Raw genomic sequence first — 19,104 nt, 5'->3', positions numbered from 1 at the left:
TGCCATAGATCCAAGTCAATTTTTTGAACATTACAACATAAAGTATTCTTGTGAATTTAAAAAAAAATCATGTATTATAGGCATCCTTCTTTATAGCCTTCCCCAATCAGCTTCTCTGACTGGTGATCCTGCACCCGACAACCACGAGAGGAGAAGAAAGATAATTGAGAAACATACAAGAGATTGATGTTTAATTTGGGAATATACCTAATTTGTGGAATACATTTTTTTTTTGAGTTTTGAGAAATATTTTCAAAATTTCGTATCTCTTTGATTTCTAATGATGTTCCATCAGCAGTAAAAACATTTGACCCTTTTAAGTTATGATATTCAGATAACATATTAATATTTGGGGTCATATGAAAAGGAGCACTTGAGTCAAGAAGCCATAAAGATTTACTTGGATCGAAAGTGCTAACTGAAGAGACTACGGCTCCAGTAGATGAAGATGCTCCCTTGAGTATAGGTTGAAGCGCTTCCACCAATTATGCTAAGGACATACTTTCAATGGATGATTCATTTGACTCTTGTGGAGGTTTGAGTGAGGCAACCTTTTTCGCATAAGGTCTCTTCAATTTTTGACAGTGAGTTTTTACATGTCCTGGTTCTCGGTAATAATAACAAATGATTTTTCTTTTCTCAAAATCATTCCCTTGTCTTTCATTATTTCTCCTTCCATAGTTAGGGGGTTTGTAAGTTCTAACATAATTTCCTCGTTTTGATACGGCTAAAACATAGTCATCATCACACTTGGTAATTCTACTTTTTGAGTCTATTTTCTTCCATACTTAATTCTTCTATTGTGTTTTTTATTGAAGGCACATTTCCATGGTGGAGAAGAATAGACTTGGTGGATTCAAACTCCGATCGTAATCCACTAATAAATTGAAAAAATGTTTCGCATTTATTTGGTTTTGGCGGAGTTCTATACCTTATGGGCAATGCTACTTTGGTTCAAGAAGGGCTAACACTTTCCATAATTTCGACAAGCCATTATTGTATTCTCTAATACTCTTGTCTCCTTGAACCATATTTCTAACTTTGATTTGTAGATTGCACACATGCGCAATATCTTTTAGAGAATACATTCTCTTAAGGTAATTCCATGCATCATTTGCATGCCCAAACTTTGCAAGGCTTGAACATTTCTTTATGTTAACACTTGTTATGAGCCAAAACATGATCTTGGCATGTCCCATTCTCCATTCCTTTCACTTTTTTTTGTAAGTGAAAATGACTTTAATTCTTTCTACCTCCGTGAGGGGTATTTCTTTCTCTTCTTCATCTTTTGTAACGATTAAGGTAAGTTTCACATCGGTCCTATGTACTAATCCTCATAATCCTTTTCCCCATATAAGATGCTTCATGATTGAAGCTCATGTGACATAGTTGGAATCATTGAGTTTGATGGGCTCAATGGTGACATTATCATTGTCATCCATTTTACAATTTTTGGGAAGAAAGAGATAAAAAGGAGAAGAAAAAGATCAAATGCAAAAAAAGGAGATAAAAAAGGGGATACTCTACCACAAATGGTGAGTATAAGTATTCCTCCAAGCTTTCAAACTTTCACACGATCACAACTTCAAATGAACTTTACTTCCTTTCAAAATCTCGAATTCTTGATTCACCGAAAGAACTTAGCTTGATCACTTCAACCTTGCTTTGATACCATGAAAGAAGATGCAACCCACAATCCGAATCCTCAATTGATTCTCACAAAAAATCTCCCACAAGAACCATAAAGGTTCATAAGCAAAGATCATTCAAAAGAACCAATAAGGTTCATAAAAATACCACCCAAAGAATGCAAATCAAAAAATGAAAATATAATTTCATTCAAGTGGGATATAACCCACACAAAAAGAATGCTTTACAATGGGGTGAGACCCCACCGTGCTTTATGCTTTTTGACTTAGTCAAAAGGCATAAAGTCTATTTACATGTCCAAAAAAATAAAAATGATTGCTTTATGCTTTTTGACTTAGTCAAAAAAGGCATAAAGCTTATTATATGTCCAAAAATGAAAAAAAAACTAACCAACCAAATCCTACCTAAACTATGAAACTAAACTAAAAAGATAAGATTACATATGCGATTAGCTATGAGATTACAATTTTAACAGCTGGTGAGTCTGGATTTCGCTAACACACAAATTGTATTGAACAGGAAGGGCATAGCTCACATATGGCTAAGGACAGAGTCGCGAGAGCACTCAAAGTAATTTGAGAATATTGGCATTTTAAATATAATGCATCTAGCCTATGTCACAGGGACTCGGCAAAACAGATGCCGCACCTGCATCGACGCGACGCGATGCGGGTGCGGTCAACGCACCCAGGGTCATTTTTGTCCACTATTTGGGCGTAAATTTTTTTCCCTGATGAAAAGGAGGATTAGGGCAAAAATTTTTTTTTGCCCTAATCTCTCCTCTCTCTCCCCCTGAGCTCGAGCTCTCTCCCATCGCCGCCCTAGCTCTGCCTCCCAGGCTCCTCCTCTCCTTTCGCAGGTATGTACCCTCTCTCACTCTCTTCTTGGGTCGGCAGGGGAGGGGCCGAGCACCCCCTCCCCCCCTCTCGGTCTAAATAGGGAAACTGCAGGAAAGAAGGCGGCTGGAGCTTTTCAATTATCTCTGCCTTCACGCAACCCTAGGCAGGGCCTTTTAAAGGCTGTTTACTGGACCGGGTCGTGGGTCCAGATCTGGATCCGACCCACGATTCGGGTCAGTCTCTCTTTGCAGCTGGTTCTGGGGCGTGCGAGCTCCACCACGCCTGACGTAGGTGCGCAGGGGTACCTCCCTGCGTCGTGGTTCCGTCCCTGCAAGTGAGTCATATGCGCGGAGTCCTTCATCTGCCCTTTGTGGCAGATCGGGTGGCACGATGGACCCAATCGGGTCCTGCCCTGCATCATTCTCTCCTGGTTGGGAAGAAGTCGGCTCTGTCGACTTGTTGTTGCCACAGTAAGCATATAGATCAGCCACGTTGAAAATAGGGAAAATATGCCAATCATCGGGCAACTTAAGGAGGTAAGCATTCGAACCCAATTGCTGAAGGATCCTAAAAGGGCCATACTTCTTAGGACTTAATTTGCTATAGGTGCCTACAGGAAAACGCTCTGGATGTAGATACACCCAGACAAGTTGACCGACCTCGAAATGGACATCACGACGACTCTGATCTACGAAAGCTTTGTAGGTCTCATAGCTTTCAACAAGTTTGGCCCGGACTTGTCTGTGAACGTCACGCATATACTCAACGACATCAAAGGCATCCGGAGCTGGAGCTGAGAGATCTGACACAGGGGCTAGGTCAACGACATGGGTGGGAGACCGACCATACACTACTTGGAACAGAGATTTACCAGTAGAACGGTTAATGGAGTTGTTATAGGCGAACTCGGCTTGGGGCAATACGAGATCCCAAGTTTTGACATTTTCGCCCACTAGTCTCCGTAACAAATTTCCTAAGGTGCGGTTCAGAACTTCGGTTTGGCCATCAGTCTGGGGATGATACGCACTACTGAACTGAAGCTTAGTTTTCAACAGGGCCCATAACGATTTCCAAAAGTGGCTCATAAAACGCGTGTCGCGATCGGAAGTGATTGTGTGAGGTAGACCGTGGAAACGGGCAACATCCTTGAAATAATATGAGGCGACTAAAGAGGCATCGGTGGTGCGCTTGCACGGAACAAAGATAGCCATTTTGGAGAACCGGTCAACAACTACTAAAATTGAATCAAAACGACGTGGTGTGCGGGGAAGGCCCACGATAAAATCCATGGATACATGCTCCCACGGCCGTTCAGGAATGGGTAACGGGGTGTACAGACTACTATTCTGACGATGACTCTTGGACACTTGACACACATGACAGCCTTGGATAAACTTGACAACATCTTTGTGCATTTTGGGCCAAAAGTATCGTTCATCTAAGAGAGCGAACGTCTTATCATGCCCGAAATGCCCTGCTAATCCGCCTTCATGTAATTCAGAAATCAACTGAAGTCTAAGGGAGAAATTGGGCACACATAATTGGTTACCACAGAAGAGGTAACCATTATGAATACAAAAACAGGGGTCGAGGTTGCGGTCTGAAGAGGTGCACCCTTCCCAGACTTTGTGAAAATCAGGGTCCGTAGGGTATAACTCTTTGCATTGCTCAAAACCAATGACCTGCACCGACATAGTCATCAGAAGGCTGTTCTTCCTAATAAGAGCGTCCGCCACCTTGTTCAGGGTACCCGATTGATGCCGAAGCGAAAAGGTGTACTCTTGCAAGAAGCTGACCCACTTGGCATGACGAGCACTCAACTTCTTCTGACTGTTCAGATACTTCAATGCCTCATGGTCCGTGTACAAGACAAATTCCTTATAAATGAGATAATGTCTCCAATAACGAAGGGCTTGTACAACGGCATAGAACTCAACATCGTAAGTGGAGTATTGGCACCTGGTCTGAGTCAGCTTCTCGCTAAAGAAGGCAACAGGCCTACGATTCTGACTCAAGACGGCGCCAATCCCCACTTTAGAGGCATCACATTCAACCTCAAAGACTGCACTAAAATCTGGGAGGGCTAAAACAGGAGCACTGGTCATTTTGTCCTTGATGATCGTAAAGGCTTTGCTAGCCGCTGGTGTCCAATGAAAACTAGTACCTTTTAGGCACTCCGTGATGGGGGCCATAAGGGTACTAAAATTTCTCACGAAACGTCGGTAAAAAGTGGCTAACCCGTGGAAACTACGGATCTCTCCTATAGTCTTTGGGGTAGGCCAATCGACAATCGCACGGACTTTTGCAGGGTCGGCCTTGACGCCATCAGATGACACAATAAACCCTAAGAACACGACACTGGACGTCATAAACTCACACTTCTTGGCATTGGCATACAATTTTTCCTTTCTCAAAATATCTAAGACTTGACGCACGTGACTCAAATGCTCGGACAATGAGGAACTATAGATCAAAATGTCGTCAAAGTAGACAACAACAAACTTCCCAATACACGGACGCAAGACCTGGGTCATCATGTTCATAAAGGTACTTGGGGCATTAGATAACCCAAACGGCATGACTAACCATTCGTACAATCCATCACGCGTCTTGAATGTTGTTTTCCACTCGTCCCCTTCGCGTATACGAATCTGGTGATACCCGCTTTTTAGGTCTATTTTAGAGAAAATGGAGGCACCAGATAACATATCAAACATATCGTCCAAACGAGGAATGGGAAAACGGTATTTGACTGTGATGCGATTGATCGCACGACTATCGACACACATGCGCATGGACCCATCTTTCTTAGGAGTAAGGCGGGAACGGCACAAGGACTAACACTCTCGCGGATGAAACCCTTTTGCAGCAATTGCTGAACCTGTCTTAATAACTCAGTATGCTCAGTGGGGTTCATGCGATATGCGGGAAGTTTGTTCATCCGGCATAATGTCGTGGAACTCCTCTAGAAGAGGGGCAACGTCCGCGGGAACGGACACGGACGAACTCATCACTGGCTTTGCCACTAGGGCATAACAATAGCCATCTTCCTGACAGTGGTCCAGGAAGAGCCGGTACGAGAGTCCTGCGATTCGGGGAACTCGCTCATGTTTGTCTACAGTGGGGAAACCAGTCTCTTTGATAGGTAGGACTATTCTATGGCCATTAAAGACAAAGGAGTAGGTGTTCTTGCGGCCATCGTGAGTTGTCTGGCGATCGAACTGCCAGGGACGTCCCAAGAGAATGTGACACGCGTGCATAGGGGCTACATCACACCACACCTCATCGTGGTAGTGTTCCCCCATGGAAAACCGGACTAGGCATCGCTGAGTGATGGGAACCTCATTTCCTTTCTTGAACCAGGCCATCTTATAGGGTTGGGATAACGTTTCGGTGTTGAGTTTCAAGGTAGACACCACACTCTCAGACACCATGTTCTCACAAGCTCCGGTATCAATGATGACATCACATGCGTGCCCCTCACAGTTGCACCGGGTCCTAAAAATGTTATTCCTTAGCCATTTCGATGGGGCCGATTCTCGGGGTGTTGTCAACACATGACGGATGGACAACAAACTTTTGACGTTGCCGTCGAACTCTATAACTCCCCTCTCATCCTCGACCTCAACTAATGAATTGTCATCACTATCACTCTCACTTGCGGACTCGACAATTCCTTCAACCAAATGGGTGTTCTTGCTCACGGTCGGACACTTGGACGCGACATGTCCTAACTCTTGACACCTAAAACAACGAAGGGTCGACTCACTAGGTTTGGCTTTGGACCGGGTGTGGAAAGCTGGGCCTGACTGGTCAGGTTTGCTAAGGTCTGTTCTAGGTTTTGAATCACTAGGGAAGCTTGCACCCCTTGTTGGGAAACTCGGCTTGGGTCGGCTGGTGGGCTCATTACGGGTCGTCCGATATTCCTGCCTCCGCTTCAACTTGTCCTCGATGTTCATGGCATAACTGCTGGCTTGATCTAATGTCTCCACTGTGACACAACTAAAATCATCAGAGATAGCAGGGCGGAGACCCGAAATGTACCTCGTGACCTGCTGACGAGCTGTTTCCTCGATCTGCACACGCAGGGAAAGACGATGGAACTCCGCGGTGTACTCTGCTACAGTTTGGGAACCTTGGCGCAGGGTCAGGTATTCCTTGTAGGCTCGCTCGGCGTGATCCGAAGGCACGAACTTTGACTGCATCAGTCTTTGCATTTCCTCCCACGACTGTACGCGCTCTAATCCCTGCCGCTCCCTTGATCGTTGTAGCTCCACCCACCATGTCTGTGCTAGGCCTCTCAATCGCGTAGAAGCTAACGAGACACGACGATGTTCAGCAACTGTGTGATAATCGAAGAAGAACTGCACTGCATAAGACCAGTCGAAAAATTGCTCCGCGTCGAATCGCCCCGCAAACTCTGGAAGATCCAGTTTCACGCCATAAGTGGAGGAGTGGTCTGGTGCTCTCTGTTGTCACGGCTCCACCATTCCGGCAGGATGCTCGTTCCAGAAAAGGTCGTTGTCCCATGCTGCTTCATTGGCCGTAGGGCGGTGTTGCTCGCCTGGATGCTGGTGCTGTCGAACTCTCCCGACGGGGGGCCGGCGGTCAGGGCGCGCCGGTTCTTGCTGACATTGCCTCGGTCTGGGTTGCCCGTGGACGGGCACTATCTGCGGCCGATATTGTGGTACTGGAATGACGGGAAGTCCAAGGGGGGGTTGAGGGTTCGGGTGAGGTTCAGGTTCCTGGCGGGTAGAGTTGGTGTAATATAGGTGTGGGTTCGGAGTTAGGACTATGGTGTTGGATCGGATGTTGTGTTGGGTCCTGGGTCAGGGTTGGGTAGACAAGTGGGTTTGGTTTTGGGTATGGGTATGGGTATGGGGTCTGGTGGGTATATGGATGGGTTGATTCGCCCGATTGGATATGGATCGGGCCCATTCCTACACTACTCGTCGGACCCAGATATGGATGGGCTGGATCGGGGTTCGCGTTGTGGGGATAATCGGCTTGGTTTGAACTCGATCCTCGATCCATAAGATGATGAGTCTGGTTTTGACCCGGCTCAAATCCAAGCTGGAGCTCCGTCTGGGTCCGATATGGGTCTGGGTCGGTAGGGGGTTCATCATGGGAATAAAATCCAACGAGTTGGATCTGGTTCGGGACAGCCCGCGAACCGGACCCAACGGGGTAAGCTGGCTGAAGGGGTTCTGGCGCTAGGCCCGTTCTCTGAGACCCAACGGACGGTCCCAGCGACACGGGCCCGGGCCCTGTATTCATGAGGGCTGGATCGGACCCCCCTGGGTTCAATCCAATCAGCAGGGGCCCCCCTGTTCCAGTGCGCGGGTACGCCGTCGCTAGACTTCCGTGCGCTAAGTCGGGGGGGTAGCCGGTTGTCTCACCAGGTCGGGTCGACAGAACAGGGCCCGATGAAATACCCAAAGAAACGCTGGGGCCCTGTCGTCCCGTCCCAGCCTGTAGTGCCCCCCGTTGCCACGAGCTGGGGCCTACTGCTGAGCCCAGCGTAATGCTGGGGTCCCGATGGTTCAGGCTGGCCTGCGTTGTGGTCGTAGGGTGCTGGCACCCCAGAACTGAGCCCGAAAAAGGACCCAGTGGGACGCCGATTCCCTGCAGGGTCGAATTTATTTGCGAGGCAGCCATAGTGGCTAACTGCCTAGAGTTCGGCACACCCACAGAGGGACCGTTGCCCCTTGAAACACCCCGAAGTTGCTGGGAAGTACCCGGATTGGGGGGCTGCATCAGTGCCGTTGGGAGCGAAGGAACATTAGTGTGCTGAAGTTGGTTCGACGGACAGATTGAGGAAAGAATAGGGTTCACGCCTGTCGCCGCGCCATCCACCAGATCTGCGCCTGTGACTTGGGGTTGTGGCCCGGATGTTTCAAGGGTCACCAGTTGTTCATCGAAACCATCCATTCTCTTTGATAGACCGGCCATATCCCTGCTCATCCGCAGCATATTTTCTTGAATTTTTGTAAGTACATCCATCACACGCAGCATCGGATCTTCACTGCGAGCCTCCTCACGTTCCTCGCCGCGTACCGGATCGGTCCCTGCTTCAAGAGCCATCCCGCTGGTGAAGAAAGGAGTCGGCTCTGATACCACTTTGATGCAGTCCACGTTGGAGGAGGAGAGAAAATAATGGCCCACCGTGAATCGGTGTGGCTGAACTTCTTTATTAAACTCAGAAATGTTCAATAAGCAATGGGAAAATGCAATAAACAGTGAAAAAAAATGAAAGGAAACAGCAAGCAAGTAAAGAATAGGGAAACTGCAGGAAAGAAGGCGACTGGAGCTTTTCAATTATCTCTGCCTTCACGCAACCCTAGGCAGGGCCTTTTAAAGGCTGTTTACTGGACCGGGTCGTGGGTCCAGATCTGGATCCAACCCACGATTCGGGTCAGTCTCTCTTTGCAGCTGGTTCTGGGGCGTGCGAGCTCCACCACGCCTGACGTAGGTGCGTAGGGGTACCTCCCTGCGTCGTGGCTCCGTCCCTGCAAGTGAGTCATATGCGCGGAGTCCTTCATCTGCCCTTTGTGGCGGATCGGGTGGCACGATGGACCCAATCGGGTCCTGCCCTGCATCACATTTGCAAGCCACCAAGAAGATGCTGAAAAAAAAGAAAAGTCAATGTAGGAGGTAGAGGAAGGATACAAACAACATTCAATACATATGAAAGAGAAGAATTGGATAGAAAAGTTGGGAGGTATTTTTATTCTGGTTCACTCCTATTTAATGCGGCTAGAAATCCTTATTCGAAGGATTTAGTAACATCCTTAGCAAATTGTAATTTAAGTGGTTATGTGCCTCCAAGTTCAGAAAAAATACGAATCACACTTCTTGCAGAAGAGAGGGCAAATGTGGAGAGGTTGCTAGAGATTAAAAAATATTCATGGGAGCAAAATGGAGTTTCTATTGTGTATGATGGATGGACAGATATTCAAAGGCGTCCATTAATCAATTTTATTGCTTGTTCGCTTAGTGACCCAATATTCTTGAAAGCAGTTGATGCATCTGGGGAATATAAAAATGCAGAGTATTTGAATGAATTGTTTATAGAAGTGATAAAAGAAGTGGGTGATCAGAAAGTGGTACAAATCGTTACAGACAACGCTCCAGTTTGTAAAAGTGCAACGTTGAGTTTGGAGAGTGAGTACCCTCATATTTTTTGGACTCCCTGTATAGCACACGACTTAAATCTAGCCCTAAAGAGCATGTATAACCCCAAAGAAGAAGAAAATTTACAAGCATATGCTTTATATTCATGGATTGAAGATTTAGAAAGAAATGTCAAAAGCATTAGAAATTTTGTTGTTAACCACCATCGTGCTAATGCTATATTTAATAGGCATTCTGATTTGAAATTGTTGAAGGTCGCTGAAACACGTTTTGCGTCCATCATTGTGATGATGAAGATGATTAAAAGAGTGAAGAATGCTTTGATTAACATAGTGACTCATGAAAATTGGACATTCTATCGTGCTGATGATGATATGAAGGCTCAAAAAATTAAGAAATTCATTGTTGATGATGAGTTTTGGGACAGAGTGGTATACTTCCTTCAATTTACGCAACCTATTTGGGAAATGTTAAGAGAAGTTGATAAGGATGAGCCCATGCTTCACAGAGTTTATGAAATATGGGATAATATGATTGAAAAATACAAGTTATAGTTTTCATGCATGAAGAAAAACATCCTGCATTGGATGATTCAGATTTTTTTAATCATATTCATTCAATTTTAGTCAGAAGATGAGATAAGAGCAACACTCCTTTGCATTGCATGACACATTCTCTTAATCCAAAATATTATGCAAATAAGTGGCGGGTTGGTGGTATTGGTCGTGTCCCTCCAAATTTAGACCCAGAGCTATCAAGACATAGAAATATGTGTATGACAAGACTTTTTCCAGAAGCACATATTCTACATCATGTTACACAAGAGTTTGGAAAATTTTCATCTTCGAGATTATATGGACCAACATTATTCGCGAGAGAAGAAGATAATATAGATCCTATCACATGGTGGTCAACATTTGGATCAGAAACACCTCTTCTGCAACGTCTTGCATTAAGATTGCTATCACAGCCTGCTAGTTCATCTTGTTGTGAAAGAAATTGGAGCACATATTCTCAAATCCACAACATGAAGAGAAACAAACTCACCAGCAAGCGTGCAGAGGATTTAGTATATGTTCATTCAAATCTTCAATTACTTTTGTGAAGCAATGATGAATACATGTACTAATTTGCTTTTTTAGTTATTTGATTATTTCTTAGTTTTCATTTAAATATACTTGTATTGTATTTATCATTTTCAAATTGGGTTTATAATGCAAACAAAGAACATTCAAATTTTGGGATGTAAACCCAGAAGAGTGTGACTTCGAGGGAGAACATGAATTCAACGTAACATACATGGATTTAGCTGAGCCCAATATTCCTTCTAATGATGCATTTGATGATGAAGAAGAAAATTATTTACATCCGTTACTTCATCAGGATATACTTTGGTATGTAATTTAGTTCTTTTATACAATACTTATTTGATTGATATTTAGGTCGATTTATGTAATTGCTTTACTTATTTGATTGATAATTTGATATTTAGGTTGATATACTGCATGCATGATGAATCATATTATGAGTTTATGACATTGTTTACTGTTAAATGTTAAACTGTTAAAACTTCAAAATTATATATATAATTTTTTTTACATTTTTGCCCCTGCCGCACTGTCGCACCCGGGTTTTTTGGAAGTGCCGCATCCTCGCACCCGCACCCGCACCCGCACCCATGTGACATAGCATCTAGCTGTTATGAACTTATGGCCAACTACAAAAAAGGACATTGTTAACTGTTATCACAACATTCTTCTCTCTTCATTTGCTCTTCTTACCTAATAATCTGCTGCAATTTGTTTTTAATAGATATATTGTACCCACTATTTTTCATTCTTCTTCAAAGGGTAGGTTAAACAATAGAATAACAAGTGATCCTGACTTTGCAATGTAAAAGTAGCGAAGTCATTCATCACTTTGAGAAGAAAATTTGGCCTTTCTAATTACTTGATTGGTATGAAATGTTATGGATCTCATGAAGGTTTGTAGAAAATAGAAGAAATGAAAACTTTAATTCTCTCAAGTGCTTGCTCGTTATCAGTAGTTGTAAATCTTATATGCAGGTTTAACAGAGAAAAAGAAATAGTTTTGTTAGTCATGATCACCATAAGTTGGTGTAGTATCCAATTTGTTGGGCAATATTTCTCCTGCAAATTGGTGCAAATGACTAACTTCAAAGCAATGTCATGCAATCTTGCTTTTCCTGTTCCTCTGATGATAAAAATCTCAGTACCGAGGTGGTATCCCATGTGGTAAGTGTAAAAGTATCTTCAACAAGATACTAATAACAATATTACAATATTCTTGGAAATAAATGCTTACCCATACGCACAACAAGAACACTTGAACCACTTGTGCACAAAAAGCACAACACAAACTCATAAATGCGCAAAAGCATACCCAAGAGTCATAAGATTGAAAAGTGCTTGGGCTATAATCCCAAAAGCAAAAGAATACACAAGGGGAGAGCCCCTTTAAATAGAGGAGGTGGAGTCCTTGGGGAGGCTCCACCTCTAGCCGTTGGAGCCCCTCCAACGGTCACCGTTGGAAGGGGCCCAACGACTAGATGGTGGGCCCCTCCATGGTACTTTTCACCTTTTACAAAAAGAACAAAAAATAAATAATAAAAATAAAAGGAAAAAGAATTACAAAACATATTCCGAAAAGAATGTGTAAAAAGACAAAACTACTCCTATGGCTAAACAATTAGAACTATATATTTTATATATATAATAAGTAGATACATATACATATATATTAATATATGTATATGTATTACCTTATATATATAAAATATATATAGCATTACATGATTGATTACATAATTTAACAACAAGCTCACGTGCATGAATCTACAACTTTCATTTATTAAATAAACATGATTCTACTAGTTGTACATGCATGGATCAACACATACTTCAAGACTACATGCATGCATACTCTTATACTCAAATCCAGAACACATGCATAATCAGAATTTCTCAATATGACATGCATGCATAATCAAACAGTAAAACATCCGATGGCTCCTTCATTAGGGTATTCATGAAAAAAAACACGAAATTTATCATGAACAAGCTCATGCTAAGCTATATTTGCCACGAAATAAAATTCTGTTTTGGTATAAATGTAAACCAGTACATAAATTTCTTTAGCTAGATATATAAAATAAAAAATACATCCGTGAAAGAGGATTCATACATCCTCTTCCATGTATTTTAGAGTGAATACCCAGATTCACTCTTTTCCCATGGATTTCTACCAACATATTGCTTGGAAATCCAATCGGTATTCATTTTCTCACTTGTTTCAAAAGAGGAGACCTGTACCTTTTCAAAGATTGAAAAATAATGGAGAATAATGGTGGGAGAAGACCGGATAGGCTGGAGAAGAAGGTCCTCCCTCTTCTTCTTCCTCCTTTTTCCTCTCCTTTCTCTCTTTCTCCTCTTTCCCCTTTCTCTTTTTCTTTCCTTTTTTTTTTTTTGATGTTTAAATAGGCCAAGAGGGGGTGATGCCTTCCCCCTTCTCCAGCCCATTTAGAAGGAGGGTTTCCAAATTTTTGAAACTCCCTTCTCTTGTTTCCAAAAATTATCCAACTCCTCCATGTTGACTTTTCTAAAATTTTTCAATTTTTTTAAAAGTCTCTCTTAATACTTCTTAAGCCTTCTTAGGTAAGTACGAGGACTCTTTTAAGAAGTCCTACTCAGTTCTAAACTAAATTTTCAGAATTAATAAAATTTAACTTAATAATTAATTAATTAATAATTAATTAAATAGAATTCAAATTTCCAAAGTTAGTTTAATTACTCTCGAAGTCTTTTTAACCCAAACTAACTTTATTTTAAAGCTTTAAACTGAATTTAGAGCTAAGATGTTTTTGGACATGGATTTGGATCCGAATCCAAAAATCCAAATTCATATCCAAAACGAAATTGGATCGAAATCTGGATTAGGCCTAGATTAAAGTGGGTCTTGAATCAGATCCAAACCCATATTAATTTGGATCATATGCATTGGATCCAACCCGATCCAACTTCAGATCCATTTCAACAAACTGCTCAAATTTTCAAAAACTGTGATTTTCGGGCCAACTAGAACTCGAATTCAGGAAAGTAAAATATCGTTGCGCTCAGAATTTTGAGACGCATCCAACGACACATTACAGGAATATCAAATTCCAAATTTCGCCTGAAAATAACCCAAATTTTGCTTGAATTTCAAAGTCGAAAGTAAAACTTTTTATCTCGCTTCGGTTGGCTCGTCACGACCTTGTCGATAAGACTTGGGCCAAGCCCAGACTAAGAAAATATCGGTCTAAAATCGAGGCTCAAACAAATTTTCTCTCAGACTTAGCCAAATTTTTGACAAAATATAAAAATGATTAAGTGTGGAAATGCATGATATTACATTGATAGTGCGCTTCATTTTGCAACAATCCCACGAACTGATGCTCCACTGATTTCACAGTCTTCCTCTTGGCTTTTCCGAATTAATAATAACTCTAGAGCACCAAAACTCTGATACCATGTAATGAAATAACACAAAAGTAAATAAATGTTACTTATGGACTTACAAAAACGCAAACAACCAAGAAGAACACTTGATCAAGCCACACTACCCACACAAGGGTCAAAACAAATGTTCTTGTATTGAATGAAATGCTCTGAAGGCATTGAAATATACATGGGCTTGAAGCCCTATTTATAATACATAAGAGACAAAGGGAGCATCCCAACTAGCTCTTGGGCTGCTCACAACGGTCGCATTTGTGACCGTTGGGAGCAGCTCCAACAGCTAGTTGGAGCTGCCCAATCACATCACATCATTTACATAAAACAAAAATAAAAAGAAATAAAAATACACAGTCAGCCCCTAATGTGCTGACACTATTACAATGTAAAATGATCGGAATGCCCTTGATGGGTATTCCGGTTTATATATATATATATATATATATATATATATATATATATATATATATATATATATATATATATATTAGAGGGCTAATCTTAACACTGATGACTCTATGGTCTTAAATGACCATAGATCCCCCAATGGTCTCCCTTATTACATTTAGAAAAATAAAAAAGGAAAATAATAAAAAAGGAAAAAATATTGTTTTTAATAAACAGTATTTGTTACATGTGAAAAGACAGAAATACCCCTATAGGGCATTTAACTATTACAATACTGAAAAATAAGTATATGAATATATGCATATATACCTACACATATTTTAACAATATTGAATATCCAATACTATGTGAAGTTAACCTAAAGTACTGAATCACCTATGATGAATGTGACAGTATGTTAGTTTTGGACAGAAAGCATTCTTTTTCTCTGAGTTAAGTTTGTATGTTTTAGCATCAACACTTCTTCTCCCCGATGTTTGATGTATGTGAACATGATAAAGACTCTGCATCAGTCATCCAGGTGTGCAGGAGCCGGGTTATTCTTGCTGTTATTATTTAGTTTTTTAATTCCTACGGTTTGTGTTTTTTATTCTGCTTTTGTGTTTTCTGCAAGATGCTTGGTATGCTTATCTTATGATTGTTCTGAACAATTTTTCCCTATAGTTTTTTAATGACAAAAGAAAAAAAGTGGTTGAATAATATTTATCCTTCACAGGATGGTCAGTCACTCGTGAACCAGAATGATGAAGTTCCAAACAGGACTAGAGGATGCAACGAAGTTGTAACTGCTCTCCCTGCTTATTCCTCAAAGGGGGCCGTTGACTCAATCCTTGATTCATCAGGTGACCAGATTGACTCAGTTGGTCTTGTTTATTCCATGTCTGTGGATAAAACAAGCAAACCCAAAGATTCTTGTGGTCCGACGACTTTCTTGCTTGATAAAAGGAAAAACAGAACTTCTGGTTCGAAAAACAAGAAGGTTTGTGTTGACAACAAGGAGTCTGCAAAGATGAAACTGAGATGGGAGGAAGCACACAAATTGCTGCAACCACCTTCTAACCAGGCTCCCACTATCATAGTTATTGAAGGCCATGAATTTGAGGAGTATGAGGTTTGTAATATGGATTTTTTTAACTGCTTCAGGGTTCAACTTCACAATTTTTGTAAATGATTCATCCAACATGCATATCTCAGAAGAAAAATGTAAACTATTAAATGATATGCATATTAAACAACTAAACAAAGCTAACAAATCATAAGATTCATAGTAATGTCTGTTTACATAAACAAAAATGAAATCACAAATTTTTCTTCAATACTTAAAAATTTTACATAACCATGTTTTTATAAAATTCAAACAAAAACGAACTGGATAATGTCAATCATGATCATGATCATCATCTTGATATTTTTCTTGCCAGAATTCATCCACAAATCGCTCTCAATCTCTTTAACAATGAGTATGAATTGGCCCTATGGGGCCTTATATGTTTTTCGAAATAAAAATGCTGAAATCAGTGCAACTTACATTGCACTGATTTGTATCGTAAGATACACCCTGCATCGGGGCGTATCATAAGATATGGGGGTGTATCACAAGATACACTCCGTATCGATGCGATACATACACGAATTAAGATACAAGTGTGTATCATATTCGATAACCTAAAATATATGATACTTATCATAGTGTATCATAAGATACACTATGATACTTACAACACTGACTGTGATACTCAAGGAATTTTAACATTTATCTACGTCTGCTATTGTTTTGCAAAAAATGTTTTCTTGCACCCACTAAAAGTGCACATCCATGTAAGTTTCCCTTAGTTGTGATTGTTGTTATTATAACCATTACTATCGCTACTATTACTACTCTATGTTACATAGACACGGAAAACCAGTAGCCGTACCCGTGTTGACACGGGTATGGGTAGGACACTCACAGGTACATGTTGGGTCGGGTACCCAACACAACCCAGAGACAATTTTTTTGTCATTTGACCTGGGGTCAAACCCTAACCCCCTGAGAGAGAGAGAGAGAGAGAGAGAGAGAGAGAGAGAGAGAGAGATGTAATGAAGTAGGATAAACCAACACACCTCTCAAGAGGCACAAACACAAGCCACAAATGGGCACAAGAACAAGAGCTACTAAGGGCCAAAGAGAGAGAGCACATAACATTTAAAATAATTAATTTATTAATAAACAAATGCACATAAACATTATTAAGGAACTGTAGAGCCCGAATCTAGAACATTATTGTCCTTAGAATTATTTTGTTGAGGTTATGCTATAGATAATTCTCCACCTCTCTCTAATTTCTGTTTGTGTGTGATATGTATTATTTGTCCTTGGACATATGTGTTTGCCCTTCAACTAGTGTGTATTAGGGGAGAAATGTTTTTGTGTGGATCTATATTATCTGTTCTCTAATTTGTTTGGGAAATTGCTTAAACTTTTTGTTTCTGCTGTTCTTTCTTCTACACAATTCTTTTGTACTGCTAATGTGGCAACATTTTGACAGGAACCTCCCATTCTTGGAAAGAGAGCTATAGTTACCGGCAAACTGATGGGGTAATCACTTATTTTTCTGTTACTACTAGATGATCCTATTTGAAATATAGGTCTGGAGCCATATTTTTGCACTTGTCTTTGCTTGAATATTAGACAATCAAATGTCATTTATGATATCATACTCAGATTTACCGGAAGCTTCTTATATAAGTGGGAAGCTCGCTTTGGAAGCGCGATACTCCTTGCTTCCGAAACTTAATGGAAATCTCGATTCTCCCACACTTCTCTTATGCTTTTCACACACTTTATCTATTCTTATATGTTTTCTCACTTTACTTTTCATATTTTTTATGTGTTTCCTCTCACGTTTTTCACTCACTTCCATGTGCTTTCTCTAAACTGGCAATCATCAGTTTTAGATTTTGTTAAAAATTTAATTTTTACTTTAAAAATCATGAAATTTAATAAGTCACTTTTATTTTTGTTTTTATTTGCGTTCCATTTCGATTCCCACTTTTTTTTACTCGCTTCCCGCTCCCTATACATTTTAAAATGCATCATTTCTGGCTTCCGCTTCCCGTATCATTTCCCACTTTCACAGTCTGGCAACCTTGGTTGTACTTAGAAAAACATGTAAGTGGAGTTCAAACTGTTTTCCTGTCTCGGTTGAAAGCAACATCTAGTTGGATATTGCTTTTCATCTATCTTGACTTAAAGGTAGAATATTTACTCACCATGGATTTCCTTCTTCAAAATAAAAGGAAAAAATGGGATGATTGGGTTTGCATCACTAATGCCACTTCTCCAATCACATCTTTAAAGTATTTGATATAATTACACTGTTGATTTTGCACATTAGAAACACATACAATATAAATTTGGAATTTGATGCAAAGTTTGAAAATTATGACTAAGTTAGTTATCGTTGAACAAATGTGCAGTCATCATTATTGAAAAAACTATCCTTGGACTTAAAAAGGGTTGCACCCTCATATTATGAAAAAAACAAACTTCAAGCACAGACCCAGACTTTTTAAGTTTACCTATATTAAAAACTTAACCTCCGTCCCAACCACCATCTCCGCATGGGTTTTGATTTTAACCTTCATCCCCTCCTCCATCCCCGGTCCAAACGGGGCGAGGCGGGGCCCCGTTTTCCCTGGTTCACTGCCATCCCTATCAAATGGGCAGTCTCTCTACCATGAGTCTTAGGGCTCACTTCTGTGTAGCCTGTTAAAATATGTATCTCTATCTTGTAATCCGATACATATTTTATACATATAAAAGATACTACATATACATATATTATATATATGTATATGTATTATCTTTTATATATATATAAAATATGTATTTCCTCATTATTAGCCATAGGGGTAGTTTAGGTATTTCTTGTATTTTTGTGCATATTCACATTACGAATATGCATGTAATTTTTACTATTTTATTCTTTTTTTTTCCTTTTTTCTTTTTGACTTTTTTGTTAGATTTTCATCTGTACCTGCATTGAGAGAGAAAACAGAGAAAGAGAGAGAGAGAGAGAGAGAGAGAGAGAGAGAGAGAGAGAGAGAGAGAGAGAGAGAGAGAGACGAGAAGAAGAATCCAAAGGTCGACTGCGGCTGTCACGATTTCTTCATTCCAGAAATCGTGACCTAATGCCTGTATTAATACACTTAAGTGTACACAGTGGGTCGGGTCGGGTCTGGTGTAATATCCGAACCCGGATACAAAAAAAAAGCAGGCTTATACACTTATACAGGAATGAACTCGGGTCTGGGCTAATGCATGAGTGAATTCGGGTCTGGTACAGGATCCAGACTCGAAACACTATTCACCTTTTTCACCCCCCTCAAGTTGATCATGGTTATGGATCATGCACAACTTGCCTTTAAGCGTCCAAAGATCCTTTGTTAACCCTTTCGTAAATAGGTCCGCAACTTGTCTTTCAGTATTGACGAACTCAGGCTCAATCTCTTTTTCTTCAACTTTTTGTCTCACAAAGTGTTGGTCAATCTCAATGTGCTTAGCACGACTATGATGT

General features: G+C 40.8%; 1 protein-coding gene across 1 annotated transcript in view; it reads left to right on the top strand.

The window, feature by feature from the left end:
- The window catches only part of LOC149834657 (B3 domain-containing protein Os07g0563300-like), an 87,325-nt gene that overhangs the window by 28,029 nt on the left and 40,192 nt on the right, over positions 1-19,104 (top strand). The window contains exons 7-10 of the mRNA XM_090009424.1: positions 7,039-7,176; positions 14,997-15,065; positions 15,261-15,656; positions 17,074-17,123. Coding sequence (XP_089865550.1) covers positions 7,039-7,176; positions 14,997-15,065; positions 15,261-15,656; positions 17,074-17,123 — 653 coding nt within the window. The remainder of the gene's footprint in view (positions 1-7,038; positions 7,177-14,996; positions 15,066-15,260; positions 15,657-17,073; positions 17,124-19,104) is intronic.

This window comes from Nuphar pumila, chromosome 6, assembly GCF_984573655.1.
Source record: "Nuphar pumila chromosome 6, dmNupPumi1.hap1.1, whole genome shotgun sequence".
Classification (NCBI taxonomy): domain Eukaryota; kingdom Viridiplantae; phylum Streptophyta; class Magnoliopsida; order Nymphaeales; family Nymphaeaceae; genus Nuphar; species Nuphar pumila.
Note: the sequence above shows the minus strand (reverse complement) of the source record. Positions and strands in the feature narration are given on the sequence as shown.